This window comes from Cydia splendana, chromosome 14 (assembly GCF_910591565.1).
Source record: "Cydia splendana chromosome 14, ilCydSple1.2, whole genome shotgun sequence".
NCBI classification, from domain to species: Eukaryota; Metazoa; Arthropoda; class Insecta; order Lepidoptera; family Tortricidae; genus Cydia; species Cydia splendana.
This window is the reverse complement of record NC_085973.1, coordinates 16249624-16265661: the sequence shown is the minus strand read 5'-3', so window position 1 is coordinate 16265661 and position 16038 is coordinate 16249624. Positions and strand designations below refer to the sequence as shown.

Below are 16038 nucleotides of genomic sequence, written 5' to 3'. Positions count from 1 at the left end.
CGTTTTAACATGCCTATAAGGATACAATACGAAAATTAGGCATTAATGTCCCTGTACTGTATTCTGTCTACAGAAAAGACGCAAAACCTTAACTGGTTAAATGCTTTTGATCCAGATCTGGCCTGATGTATTTTTTTAACTTGCAACCGGCTTGGTTTCACAAACAACTCGACATTGCAAGTAGCACATTTCGTTTATTTTTTCTGTATTTTTGTATGCCAGATAATGCAAACATGCCAGGGACTCAAAAAATGTTCCAGGTAAAACTTGAAGATACATACACAAATACCCTTTACAAATCTTCAGTATTAGTTGCAAACAAAAATTCAATAACATTGTATGTTCAGCTTATTAAAACCGTTCCTAAAAAGTTTTTGCACTATCCCGCCATACCAAAAAGGTTTCACTCAGTTATATAACATATAGTGGCAAATGTAATAACTACAACACAATGTGAAGTACCGAACTGCTTGGTTTCGTACTATTTAACTAGATGTCGCTAGTATGTATGCTACAAAATTATGTATACTCAAACAAATGACTACGACGGGCGTACTAAAGCTAATGTGCTAAAATATGGGCAAATAGCCCATACTTTTGTTGTAGAAGCTTTATGACCTGCAAACTACATATACTTACAAAAATCTTTATTTTTAAATTGGTATTTTACACGTTTTCAATAAACATATTGGTACTTTTTTTTTGTAATTTCTAGTCAGAGTAGGCAATGATTTTGACTAAAGAGTTTTCTCATTTTTGGTCAGTTTTGTGACACTTTTCTGTTGATCGTCACCAAATGAACTTATAAAATCAGGTATTTTTTAAATCAAAATTATTCTTGATTAGTACTAACCAAAACCATCCAGATAGTTTCCTTTTGTCAAGTAAAAGGTACATTTATTGTTGGGTACCTATGACCATTTAGGTACATTTTGATACAATATATTTAAATAACGGTACCTATTCATCACTTAAATCTAACTTTGTACATCTCATCCTATGTCACACCAGAAGCCAAACAGTTCAGCCAGCAATGTATTGGCTCCCGAGAGATTCCCCGTAATAAATCTCACAGTATCAGCCGACCTTTGCGTTCACTTTTTATCAAGATGCGGGCTTCAGACCATGAATTCTAGTTGCTTAGGAAACGTTAGTGAATTAAACTTTAAAGATCTAGTTTAGGTATACATACTAGGATTTCGAGATGTACCTAACTAATCACTCTCTTGTGCTATTCAAAAAGACCAAATAACTAAGCACGTCCGCTAGCTAACGCGGGTGCACGGAACGGGTGTACCAACGCACTCGGGTGCCATTTGTAGGTAAAATCCGTCGCATGCGTCCGGGCCAGTCATGCTATTTTCCAATAGCCCGGTCACCCGCTCCGTGAAACCGCGCCAGCTAGCGGACACCCTAACAAGTTTAAAATAGTAAAAAGGTGAAGTAAATGGCGATACACCTGTGCCATTAGCCAGTGTGGTAGCATAATGTGCAGGGCCATCCTTCGACATCTAATTTAGCTGTCAGATTTGCAGGAACGATTATCAATTTTTATACTTCTCGTAGTGTTATTTTAACGTAGGTCCATACTTATTACTCTACGGCGTAACTGATGGTCGTTTAACTTAATAACTTAGTCCAGGAGTCTCAGGGGCGAGGATAAAATTTTTGCCCTGAGGTCTGGAGCTAAGGTGCGGGCAGTTAGAGACCACTGACTATGCGTAATCGAAAGGCGTTTTTTTACTGGTTCTTTAGGGTATGATTGGACTCGCCCTTGCTGGGTGAGCTTTTGGAATAACGCACGACGCCTTTGAGCGGGTGGTGCCTTTTTGTTTTAACTTATCACATCCCTGAGGTGATTTTAGAACGTTTGTGCTGCAATAGTCGGTTTTATGGTGGATTGTATGTTTTTGGAACTGACAATGACAAACTTATCACGTTCGCGGACGCTCAGTCACACCAGTTGGACACCTAAATTTTGTATGGAAATATTGGGACTGTTATAGCATTCCTGTCACTACAAATATATCTTTTAGGTTTGTATATGACGCGTAATGCTATGCAAGGCGAATGCTATGCAATCCGCGTCAATATGAAGTATATTTTTTATACGCTATGTGACAACAAATGCTATACAATTCGGATGCATAAGCATGTCTGTCACATGACGTAGTCAAGATGGGATCTTATATGACATCGCATATTATAGCACTCATAAATTGTGCTCGATGGACTTGATGGCTGAGACTTCTGACTTCCTAAAGGCGCGATTTTTGCTCTAAAGACTCATTTGCTGACCTCTTCAAACAATTTTCTTCTTTTTTTGTGTTCCCTCTTTACTTATTATTGTAATATTGAGTCCATCTCATACATGCCCCATCCCAAACACGTTCACTGTTCATTCGACCTCAAATTATGTGATACTACCTACAAATTATGCGTTGGAGACCGGCTCTAATCTAAAGGCCCAGTCATGGGTCTCATAGCATGTTGTAGAGAGCCGAGTGGCAATGTTGAGCTCTCTTAAAATTAGAGGTTTGTTCTTCTAGCTGTCCAAGGTATACGCAGCATTTTACGCCAACACTACTTCTCAAAAGTGTCAATATGTACCGCATTACACTTATTGAGTTCCCTGTAACGCATCGCCGCGTTAAGTTCTGGACGTAAAGCGTCCACCACTTTTCCTGCCAAGCGATGATTCACCCAACTTTATATTCTTTTTCGGATGCATCTGCACCAAATACAAGGCGTGAAATATACACAGAATGATACCACAAATGCGTGTCATAAGGTGCTTACCTTGTGAGAGGTGATCATCGAGCGCTAACAGGCTATAATTCACAATTATATGACCAAAACTATGACTAGTAACGTAATTATTTCAATAATAGGTATACACATTCATGCCTCACTTTTTCACATTAACCGTTATCAAAATTTTACTGTAGTGTAATTAACAGCAAGTAAACACGTTTGTTTATTAAAACACAATGAAAAACTTAAAGAAATTGTAAGAAAAACATTAATTACGATTTTATAAAAATACGGCAAAATCGCTATCGCGCACGAAATTCACCCAAATTACATGTGTCCACTCCCAGACGCACCTGCCGGGCTACTAAGGGAACTGCCATACAAATACGAATGCTATAGCATCTGCGTCACAGAAAGGGGGGCCAATTTGGAGACGTCACAGGATAATTTTTAACTTCGATAAAACTATGTAATATGGCAGTACGCATTATTTGACTCTGGTGACTGGTAGAGGAAAAGTTGGTGAATAATATTATACTGTGGTTAAGCGGATTGATAAGCATTTCAACGAAGAAATTTAAAAAGAATAACGGATTCAATAGCAGGCGCGTCACCAGGTGGAGTACAAAAACGGATGCTATACAATCCGCGTCCGCGAACGTGTTATACTAGTTTTCAATATTCTTTAAAAAATTAGTTTAATAACTCCCACGGCCGATTCGGCCACGGCGACTGCTATCAAGTCCGTTGCTGTCTCTGGTGCGCTCGCATGTGGCTGACGTAGCCGATCTTGTTACTAAAAGCCGCTGTTTAATAAACCATGAAATAAAGCTATGTTATGTTTTATAAACCTTGTTTCAACAAGGTTTATAAAACATAACAGTGAAGTGAGTTGAATAGTTTCAACTATTTAATTAAACATTAACAAAATTTCAAACACACCGATAATACTTTAAGCCCATTCGAAAGCAATAAATATTACATTTAACAATTGTTTTGGTAAATAGCAATGGATAAAGTGAATACCAAACCGTGAAATGCAATAATTATGCATGTAATTAAACCGCAGAGCAATCATGAGTGCGATACAGCTGGCGCATACTGCTAAATACTAAACAAAGAGGTGTGGGCCACGAGTAGAGCTACATTTTTAATTAGCTGAAGTGAATGATATTAGTTAAATTTTGTTTTGTTTTAGAATAGGGTACGGTGGGGTAAGTCTAATATAGTTTATTTTGCTCGGGGCAAGACAGTATTAGGATTCCATAAAATTTAAGTCTTACTTTTAAAATTTAATTCTGTCTTAGTCGGTGATAGTCGTATCCCACCTTACCTTACCTATATTTTATGCTCGTCTATTACCACCAAATCGACATACTATAAGTAAGGGAAAATATACTAACGGACCAAAAAGTTGGCATTTTTAATTGGTCTGTTGGGGAAAATGTACTAACTGACCACCTGGTTGGTGTGTCTGGTTGGCTTGTCGGGAAAAATATACTAACCAGCCAACCAGCTGGCATTTCTAATTGGTCTGTTGTGAAATTTTTACTAACTGACCACCTGGTTGGAAATTTAATTGGCTGATTAGGAAAAAAATACTAACAGAACACCTTGTTTGCGGCTTGGATGAATAGTTAGGAAAAAAAAGTTTCAACCCTACAGCCAGGGTGTAGGTCAGGATTGCCTATTATTAACCAGCAATGGTAATAGACGTTTATCGTCCGTCTATTGGTGCACTCTGTAAATAATATATATTATGATTGTTTGTATTTCTCTATGTAAGTGATGTTAGCGACGCTACGACAAGACGCAGATTATTATAAGTTAGATATAAAATCAAATACGATTAAGGCTGTATTCTAAATAAAGATTTTATTGGTTAGGTAGGGAAAACCGCGATTAGATTGTCAGTAGTCATAAGTACTCGTAGAATTCGTTAGTTAAGTCGTAAATTCGTACTAAGTTTTAGTTTACCAAGAATGTTAGGCTAAACTTATTCCCAATTCCCTAGTAAATCACAAATAATCCCTTTAAACTAGGCAAAATAATGTAGACACTGCCATTGGTCAACCAAAGAAGGCGGGTCAAGACAGAGAAGTCTCAATATGACAGAGACAGATAGCCCGTTTCCCATTGGCTGACCAAACTCGAGCTCAACGCGCCGATACAGCGCAATTTTTACTTAGAAACCTACAGACCTACCGTTAGAGTTACATCATAGCAATGTTTGTAAATATTGTAGATCATTAGCCTAGTCACCTGGTTAGATAAGAATCATAAGGCAGTCACAGGTAAACAAAGACCTGCGAGCGGGCGAAGGGCCATAAACCGTCTATTGTATTCATTCCGGGTGCCTTCTTATCGCTTGTAAGTCGAGTCATAGGGATTATTGAATTTGTTATTGTTTGTTTTGGTAGCTAATTAACGTAGTTAACTAACTCTAATAGTTTTAAGACGATAATTAAGCAGACATTTGTAATATAGGTCACAGAACGATAGCGGGATAATGAAAATTCACCCAAAAATGACCGTATAACGTAATCGACCAATCAGGGGCCGAGTAAATCCGCGAATTAAGACATGATTTTATCTCCCTATCGTAGGTGACTCTCGTTCTTGAAATTTTGTATAAAAGCAAGACGGTATCGCTTCGAATCGTACAGTTCTCCAGCAGCAGCCGAAAAGGAAAAAAGGAAGAAAACCAAAAGAAGACCTGAGGGATCCGAAGATACCGCCTATTCGTTTAGGAGTATTTTTATACCTAGTACGCGTCAAATAAAAGTCAGTTTTAATATTCGGTAGTTTAATTCGTTATCGCGGGGCGGTCGAAGAGATTCGTTGAGGGCTTCGCGTCGGGGCATTAGTAGTTCGGGCCGGCTGCGGTTTCGAGCGAGGCGCCAGTAAACCAGTTACCTTCTCCAACTGCTATCGTCGGCTATATTGGACGTTGAGACTTCAATAAGTCAATTGTAATATTCTTTAGGAGAAATAAATTCTTCAGCCATTAAATTACAAAAAATATGTAGGTACCTACGTAGTGATTTTATTACACTACAGCGGTGGCAAAAACGCGTCTAACATGAGGGCCTGAGGGTGGCCACATGTACATTGCCGACCCTTTGAAAAAAAATCCACTCGTTTGCTCTGTTTTTAATTATTTAAATATAACCCCCGTTTATTAGTTCTTGGTAGGTACACAACTAGAGTTTTGGGAACCCCGCCAACCACTCAAAATGGGTTGGTCCCACGTTGGGCGCCACTTTGTAACAGTTAATGTAGTAAATAAATAAATCAGACTCATTTTATTCTTTCTTTTGAAATCGTACATACCTACCTACATTGGATTGGATGAAATGGTATATCTATAAAAAAATCGAATATTTATATAACTTAATACTTTAACTTTATATAACTTAATACAATTTAAAAAGTTTTATTGTTGCCTTTCGTTAAAATGAAAGACCTACCTCAGACATCCTTTGATTCAATTAATATTCATATTTTTAACAAAAATCATAATGTAACAGAGGAATAGCGAATTCCCAGGCACGTATTACCTAGGTACGTACTAAATAATCTCTTTGAGGGATTACTAGAGATGGGGCGTTAACGGGAACATATTATATAAATAAATAAAATATTATACTATTTTGGTTATTCGTGGGTTAATAAATCACAACTTAAAGATTTTCCTGTCTTCATATGAGCATGTTTTACGAGATCACTTATAATAAAAGTGAATGTTCTTATAAATGTTAACGGAAATATTTTTTCTTTATTTTATCACCTGACCAGCTATATAGTCTCATCTCTCATCTGAAAGTTTCGGTAGTAGCATATGTTACCTCTTTTGTGGAATATATTTATACCACATGGCACAGAATACATAGAATGGGAGCGAATTCCACTAGCATTGATAAAAATGAGGAATATCGCATCGTCCGAATATGATTTGAGCTTCACACCGGGCGGCCTAGCGAAGATGACAATTGTTTGCAGAGGACGAAACGAAACGCTATCATTTCCATACATCATTCACGTTTATCTTAGCGTTTCGTTTCGTTTTCTGCAAACTATTGTCATCTTGACTAGCCCCCCTGGACTTGTTAAATTCCCAGGTAAAAGGGGGAATTCTCGCGGGACGTCACTAGGGATTACCCATGTGGCGACACAGATTTCAATGTAAATTTAATTCACGAGTACGACTGGTGGGAACTTGGGAAGCCGCGATGTAATCCAAATGAGTTTTAAATAATCAATGAGGTCGAAAATAACTAAATTAGTAAATTGAACTGTGTATTTGCGTTTTAGCGTGTAGTTCTATCGTGAATACTTAAACCAGAGCTTTATCGCCATACTTATGTGTACAATTGTTCATTGATAAAGTATTATTATGAATTTAAAATAATAAAATTATACCTACATGCATATTATATATCTATTATGCAAATTGAAAGGTTTTTTCCAATTTAGTATGAAATCTATTTGGTCTTCTTTTATTTTAGTATTTTTTTCAAACTAGGTATGTACATTTCTGTATTTCCACGATCTTATAAATTTGGTTAAGATACAAACGGATATTATATTGAATTGTAAAAAGAACAGTTAAACGAGCTCTGTAACGCCATTGCCATTCCTTTTGTCGAGAACCAATCAAAAATTGATACTACAATTTCCGTGTTGCATATTTTAGCTCTCAAATCAATCCTTTCTCCCAACTTCAATACAAAACTGGAAGCCGGCTTAATCCAACAAAACAAACTGAGAAAGAGTAATCCCGATTCCTTGTTTTATTAACGTAACGACTTTCACTTGTTTCAGATTAAGCGAAAATGGAGCGCCGCATTGCTGGAATTATGTACATCCTGATCACTTTTGCACTAGTCAACGAGATGTCAATTAACGTCCAGGCGAGAGACAACAATAAGAGGCGAGCTAAGGAAAAGACTGGCGGCTTTCAGAAAAATATCTGCGATATCACTGACAGAGATTCCAAAGTGCATTGCTACTGCGAAAATAATAGGGAACTCAGAAACGCTACGAAGGCCGAATGCTGGGTTTTCAACGGCGGCATACCGCGGGACGATCTCATCTGGCAGAGTTTCGCATCGCAACCGACGCTCCAAACTTTGTCTTTTAATGTCCGAGTCGATGGCGCATTAGGCTACGTGCCCACCAAAGCGCTCCACTATCTACAAAAGCTACGTTCCATTAACATTAAATACGGGAACATTGTTGAAATAACATCCTTCGCTTTCGCCAACTTAACCAATTTAAAAGAAGCCACTCTGTCCACTAACCAGATTGAAACGATCCAACAATATGCATTCGCTCATCTGCCTAATATTACAAATATTAACCTAGAAGATAACATGATTATTGAAATCGGTACGGATTGTTTTTTCGATCTGCCCAAGCTACAGAAACTCGTTCTAACCAAAAACAACATATCAACGATAAAAGATGGAGCCTTCCAGCGCACGTTTAACCTACTGGAATTGGACTTGAACAAAAACAACATATTCCATTTGAACCGTCACACGTTTGATGGATTGGCGAACTTGAGGAAATTGGATCTGCGAAGGAACCGCATTTACAATCTCACTGAATTCACGTTCGCCGAGCTGTGGAACCTGCACGAGTTGCTATTAGGCAAGAATGATCTAAAGTTTATTTCTGAAAGGGCGTTCGATGGGCTGTCTCAACTCGATAAGCTGTCCCTTGATGATAATAAACTGGTTGCGCTCCCCTCGGGATGGCTGGAAGGGGCCCGTGGCTTGAGCTCACTGGATCTTCGCTCGAACGAACTATACGCATTAACTTTCGAAAACATCAGACCCATATTCGACAACTTGAAGCCGCAAAACAGCAATTTGCTCCTCGAAGGTAATTATGAATATTTAATATGTCCCTACGTCGAGTTTGACAAACTTAAAACATACGTTGAATATTAAGCGGGCAGAAACAGAGACGTTATATTAAGTTTGATAATGCTTAGGAAGTTTCTACTTTTATGATCCCGCTGAGTGTTCTTAGGCCCGCGGCAGAGAGTAAGCGAAAGCGGGAAACATTGTACTACGGGGTGTTTTTGAAAATAGTTAGGAAAAATAATAGCTATCTTTATGACCGTACTCTCCGGCCAGTAGATTTGTTTATTTATAAAAATAATAGTGTTAATGAAAGTATTAATATTTAACTTAAAGTACAATAACTAGGTACGACTTCATTATGGTGTTTAGGTAAACATTGTTAATCGTATAATTATTTTACATTCTTAGTCCTTATATGTATACTTAAATACATCATCTAAACACTAAATATTTTATGTGTTCTTGTTTTAGAGAGATAGTTGACTATTAATAATTATTGTGATCGATCAATTTGTACAAAATGAAATAAAATTTTGGATTTATAATTGTATCAAAATACGAGTAGATTTATGTATTTGATTAGTTGACAGGTCGACACTGCTAAAAATGACAACTAAACATAAATAATATATTTTATACCTGCCCAAAAAAAAATACAAATATCTCATTTTAGCAAATATAAACACTCAGCTTAAAACAAGAATTGGATAAAGCGACATTTTCTAGCGGCACCTGTTGTACCTGCAAATTTTACAGCTAAGTAATGTTTCCATTTGTTCACAGAAAACAACTTTGTATGCGACTGCCGGCTCAAATGGATGCACTCTCTCCGCAACGAGACAAAAAGCCAGAACACCAAAGCGTCGCTCGACGGAATCACTTGCAAAATGGACTCGCCTGTCGTCAGCTCGGCTTACAACAAAATTCCGGACCCGATGGACAACAAACTAGATTACAACCAAGACATTCTACATGCCGGGCTTACCATTGAAACTGCGCTCTCCAAACCTAATTTGACAGACATAGATGAGGTTCAAAGCAATGATATAACTGCAAATAAAAAGGGGGTTAAAAGAAATGTCCTCAAAATCCCACCTGACACTTTGCCGTGTCCGAGAGAAACTAAAAAGACTACTGAAACACCTCAACTCATGATTGACCCAGTCATTCCAATACAAAATGAAATGAAAACATACAGATTTCATGATATAAATTCAGCTTCAACGTTTGCTGTGAACATTTTAATACTATGGAGTTCCGTATTATCTTTTTTCTTCACTTAAATGTCGTCAATTTCGTGATCTAGTCATTAATAATAAGCGAAATACAGACTTAATTTTTGTGTAACAAAATTTGGTCAATTTTATTTTAAATTGTACCAATTTGGTAGTAAGTGGCAGTCACTAAACGACGCGTAAATTGCGTCATACAACTGAAATTAAAGAAGTCACTTAAAAAAAATCTCAGTAAGCAGTGCAATTTAAAATAAAAATGACCATATAATTTAGTTTAAGTGCACATAAATATAATATATATGCAAACAATAATGTGAATATACTCACCGTTGAAAATTGATGTTGTAAAATAAAATAAGTATTAGTAGGCGTAATTAAGATACCTAAGGTTAAATCGTTTTAATTAGCACATACTTATTTATAAGTCCAAACAAGTGAAATTAAACAACACTGCATTGCAGCCATTAATATAAGAAAATCATAGTAATTACGTTCATTCTAGTCATAATTATATAAACTGAATGTCATATTTAAAGATACGCAATAGGTAAAAAATCGTACTCAGCCTAACTATACGTATAGTTCTGTAGAGGACTGACTATAGAATTTATCTCAAAATTCAAGTATGGAATATGTGTAATATAACAGACTCATCACAATATAAGACAATTCATGATTTTTGTATAGACGCCACTGAGATTTATAAAGGTACACACAATCATGTTCGTAAAAATAATATGCACAAAGTAGAATGGCCCTTGCTTTTTTGGTTTTCTTCTTTGTCGTCACACTCTTGTCAGAGTGGTCGTGGTCGTCATGTCTTTTTTGGTCATGGTTTTTTGGTTTAACTAGTCTTAAAGTAGTGCCCTTTTTATGCAGTTGCATACAGAAAGCACATCCAGGTAATCCACCTAATTTATTTTATACGATTTTATGGCTTGCCGTCAGTCTTGTCGTCATGTAAAAATTTTGGTTTGACTACCATTTTATATTTCTCTCTGAAATGCTTAAAATGTTTATGTCTCTCTGTGTTATGTACTTATTTTTTGCAATAATATGTTTTACTACTAGGTACTACTACAATTATTGAGAACCTCCAAATTATTTACACATACTTAATTTCAATGGATAACTTGGTTAAAAGTGAAAAATGTTACATAGGTAACTATTTATGACTTTAACTGTACAAAGGTACAGTCAACAACAGAGCTATGAATCTAAAGACGAAAGACTAGGCAAAGTGCCAAAAATATGTATACAAGACCTTAATGTACAGGCAATAAAGTACTGTATACATATTTTTGACACTTTGCCTGTATTCATAGCTCTGTTGTTGACTGTACTAATATATTGTAATCAAATTTTCATTATGCGTCAACTAAGGCCAGGGCACTTTTTAAATCACGTGTCTAGACTGCTTTACTTAACATATTGACGCTCTCAGGTTACTTGTATTGAAGAACTGTCTATTGTGAAAGTTGCATGTAGCTTATCAAGTTTTAGGCGCAATTTTTAGTAACGAAGGTACTTTACGTCGACAAAGTTTTGACTTGACTGGTTCGAACTTTAAGATACGTCAAAAATTTGCTAAATGTACGACACGGATCGGATATGTCAGTGTCAAAACTGACGTTTCTTCAAACAAAACATAATTTTTGACACTGACATATCCAATCTATATCAGGCGTGGCTCACTCCGCGATTTCGTCGCTTTGCTACAGGTAGCTAAAAGTACATCCGTTCGGCCCCAATTTTGGGGTTTGCCATAAGCCGCGCGTGGCGCTGTCGCCACCTAGCGGCCATATCTGTGCTGATCGTAACAGACGCGTTTTGTTAGAGAGTGAGTCTTCTGTACCTAGTACTATTATTTATTCTGTGTCTATATCGTATCTTTAGCAAATTTTTGACGTATATCTTAAAGATCGAATCATGCTGTTAGTCAAAGGAGTAATTGTGAGATCCCAGCAAGGTTCCAATCATGCCTAAACGTACCTAGAATCTCACCCCATCCCGAAACAAATCATACCTCTACAATCCATTCTAAATCTCTATAATTGTTTGCATCATTACACCGCCATTACTACGTTTATAATCATTATTCTTAACATTGTAAAAAGTATTTTGACATGGCGTTTTTGTATGAATAAAAATAAAGGATGTAAAGTTTTGTAACATGTGTGTTTCATTTAAATTTTGCACATGTAGTTTGATTCAAAAAGTTGGCGCAAAACAAACTTTGACAGAATAAAATCACGTCTCATAAAATCCGCGACAGCTTTCATGAATCAACCTACACCTCTATAGGGTCCCTGCGCGTTGGAGGGTCTGCCATCTTGTGGCCTGAATAGGAAACATATATGTACATATGTACATTGCCAAAGCAAGTGCTACCATCTACCGTTCTCGTCGGTACGTTCCCTTGTGCATAGTAGGTTCTGCCATCTTGAGGGTTACATCGGAAGCATAAACGACACATTTAAGCCTCGCGCCAAATATCTGACTGCTCCTATGCTGCCCCCTATAGTTCATGCACGGGGCCTATTACAGGTTTTGTTGACACAAGAATTTTGTAATTTTTTTTTTACTCGTGTACAAGTCATGTTCCATAATCCATTGCAGCCCAAATAATTATAATCTGTGAGTTTTAAATAGGTACACTAATAAAAATTATACCTTCTCTTCTGCTTCGTGTTCGGATAAAAAATAAATTGGCTAAGCAACACTGTTGCGCACCGAATACAAATCGAGATAAATTAAATTACTATTCAATTACCCTGAACTACTGTCGTCCCTAATAATATCATAATCCTTCTACAGATTTATACCTCCGTCTCCGTCTAATTTCTATGGAATAGCAAATTACTCGGGACCCATAAATTTTATTCGAGTCCCCGGATCCACGGATTTGGGAAATGTCTCCCTTTTGTAAATAAAGTGACGTATACGACTCTGAATGTGTAGTCACATAAGCCTTTTTCAAAAGGGAAACCTAGTCAACGGGCTAGCCAGATAGGCGAATGTTAAGGACACAGATTTTAGACTACTAGATTAGGCATTATAAGACGATTACAGTGGTTTTCTTATAGTGTTTCCTTAATAAAAAAGCTACCTTATGACATATAAATATCCTATGTATTCTATTAGAACAAATTAAATTCTTTTCAGAAAATATTTTAATTTGTTTTACAGGCACCTGCCGCGATAGCAGAGGATGCTGGTTCGATTCCAGGCTGGGGCACTGGAGGCCTTGGTCACTTTTTCTTAGTATATGACATTTATTTCAGTTTATAATCATATGTATTGTTATACAGTATAAATAATATATAAATACCATATCGTTGTGTTCCTATGTTGCATAGACACATGCAAAATAGGAAAAAAGTAGATTTAACATAACGCATTATATTTACCATTTATAGGTAGGTATACCTTTTGTAGTAGTAAATATCAAATTTCGCTTGAACAAACTCAATGGCTCGTATAAGAAATATACAAGGATCTGTGTTGATTGGATAAAGGAACAAATCAGGGCCTTCATACCCAACAAATTTTGGCAATCTTATTCCAAAATAGGATCACAATACAAATTACGGACAGAGTCAAACTAGCAATGATTATTGATTACTATAGAAGATGGAGGTACTTTTCCAGTTGAGCTACTTCAAATTCGAGGAAGATAACACGGTGCGTGTACTCCCGTGTTCTTAAGGGGCTACCAGAGGTTTTCATCGATTTTTGACAAGTTTTGAATAATATCTCCTTTTTTTGCACTACAGATAGAATTATATTCAGGTTTTTCAATCTTTTATCTCCAGTTGTGTCCACCGGATTTTGAAAAAAATTAATACTTATTTTTTATGATTTTTTTAAACATTATCTAAAAAAAACACAATTTTCGTATCTAGTTCGCAGTGAAGGATCTTACATGAACGAAATCTATATATTTGGGTTCGTCTTTGACGTCCCGAAAAACGTCTCCAGGGTTTTAATTTTAAACTAATTAACACAAAAGTTATGTCCAGAAAACCAGTTTTTTATCATTTTTAGTTAGTGTTAGTATCTCGAAGACTAACTTTGAAGTAAATATGGGATACTACTTATATTGCTTAAAGCCGTTGCTGCTGTTAATATAATAAGCTACAAAAAACATTTGAAAACTAAGGGATTCAGATCGAAGGTCATTGGCGTGGTACCCCCCTTAACCCTTTGAATGCCTTGCCTATCATCTGCAGCGCATCATCGTGAACATTGTCGTTTTTTTATTTAAGTTTTTTGGGCTGTTGTCGCGCGCGTATTTTGACGTCTTTATCCATCAAAATATTAAAAATACGAGCCATCAGCGATATCGTATGCTCCATCTAGTGGTAGGTGAATAGTAATCTATGGTTCAGAATAAATGAACTGTAAATGTCCCGGTCACTTAGCATCACGGTTTAAGACGGATTTTAAAGGGTATGTTATAAACTCTGCTCAGGATTAATTCATCAGACAGATTTATGTTCAGTCTTAAGGTTTTGGGTTGTCGCCTGGTATGCTACTTTTGTTGTTAGAATATCAGGATCGGTATTTTGTTTTTTTTTTTTTAATCTGCTATGGTTTGATATTGATATGATACAATAGTTTGATAACTGATTGGTACTGTAGGTTTGTCATTGTGCACCTTGTTCACACTTTTTCACGCGCGAGATGAAACTGTTAGACGGTCAAACTGAGGTATCTGAACTTCAAAATATTCACAAGAGACGACACGTACTAGATCCATTTTAGATACGTTATAGTTTAGATATCAACTAGTTCTCTTTTGCAGCGCAATTCGGGCAACCAATGTCATTTTTACGTTAGATAGAGTAAGATATCTATTAGATGTGAATTGGATCTCTAAGTCATATCCCGTGGAAATCGTTCAACAGTATCTCCAGAATCGCGCAAATGTCAAATTTGACAGGTTAGATCTTAAACATATCGTTATCGTATCTTGATGATGTCTAAAAGATGTCTAATAGATGTCTATTTCAAAATCCGAATCGGGCCCAATATCAAAATTTTAACAAATTGCTATACAGGTCTACAGGTAAGTAACTATTAACTTGAAGTTGACTTCAATGTATTTGGCGGTTTAGCTAAGTATTATCCTATGATGCGAGTGACATATAAGTTATAAGTAGGGTTTGCAATCCGGATCCGAAATGTATGAAATTATCCGGATCTGGACCCAAACCCTAGTTATAAGTATGTTTTAAGTACGTGTAAAGAAAAAAATAAGTTATATTTTTATTAAATTTAGATTTACATAGTCGCATGAGTTCTTCTGATTTCGACTTTTTACTGGATTTATATTTCATTAGACCTGCCAAAGCTCTGCTATAGAAGTAGTAATACAGGTGAATATAACTATAATAAAATTATATTAAAAATTATAATATACCTAAGCAATTGTAGTTACAAACACCGATCGATTCGCACGAAAAGCTTGATTAAGGCCTGTGACTTCTAATAGGCGACGACATACCTAAATAATATGTAAGTACTTATAGAAGACAGATAGATAAATCAGGAACTAGATATCACATTCATGCCAAGTTTAATCCTTTCTTCTGCACGGAACCCAATTGAAATTAAAAACCCGAACTGTATATATTATGTTTAAATTTTCACAAAAACTTTGTATAAACTAACCTATTTTACACCCTGACAGAGGAACCCGAGCAATTTTACAGAAAATATTGACAGTAAATATTTTATACGTATCGTAAATCTGCTGCCACCGCGCCGAAAAGATCTGATGCAAATAAGTCAGAATAAGTTTTACGTCCTAACATTTGCACTGAGTTTGCACCATTTTTACGATCTTTGCTCTCCTTGGTCTAAGGCAGTGTTTCTCTTCACATTTTACGTATCGAAATTATATGGAAAACGTATTGAAAGGAATCTATTCTTTATTCTTAATCTATGAGCCTTGCGAGGGTTTCAAAGCGCGAGGGTTAAACAAACTTTGCTACCGAGTGAAACACAACATTTTTCATCACACCAACGCGAGGACTAAGAAGGTAAGTATGTACATCGAGGGAAATACAAAACGGCAACAACGCACGGAACCTTCAAATTATTAGACAGCTGTGAACTAACTGATAATTCATGTTTCCCATACATCCACAAAGCGAGGACTAGCGGGGCCG

The 16038-nt window shown here is 36.4% G+C and overlaps 1 protein-coding gene and 1 long non-coding RNA gene across 2 annotated transcripts in view; both read left to right on the top strand.

Moving 5' to 3' along the window:
* LOC134796724 (connectin-like) overlaps nucleotides 1-10039 on the top strand; it is a 34973-nt gene extending 24934 nt beyond the window's left edge. The window contains exons 2-3 of the mRNA XM_063768917.1: nucleotides 7579-8643; nucleotides 9411-10039. Coding sequence (XP_063624987.1) covers nucleotides 7590-8643; nucleotides 9411-9910 — 1554 coding nt within the window. The 5' untranslated portion in view covers nucleotides 7579-7589 and the 3' untranslated portion in view covers nucleotides 9911-10039. The remainder of the gene's footprint in view (nucleotides 1-7578; nucleotides 8644-9410) is intronic.
* The window catches only part of LOC134796816 (uncharacterized), a 118684-nt gene that overhangs the window by 15384 nt on the left and 87262 nt on the right, over nucleotides 1-16038 (top strand). The gene's annotated exons all lie outside the window — the stretch shown is intronic.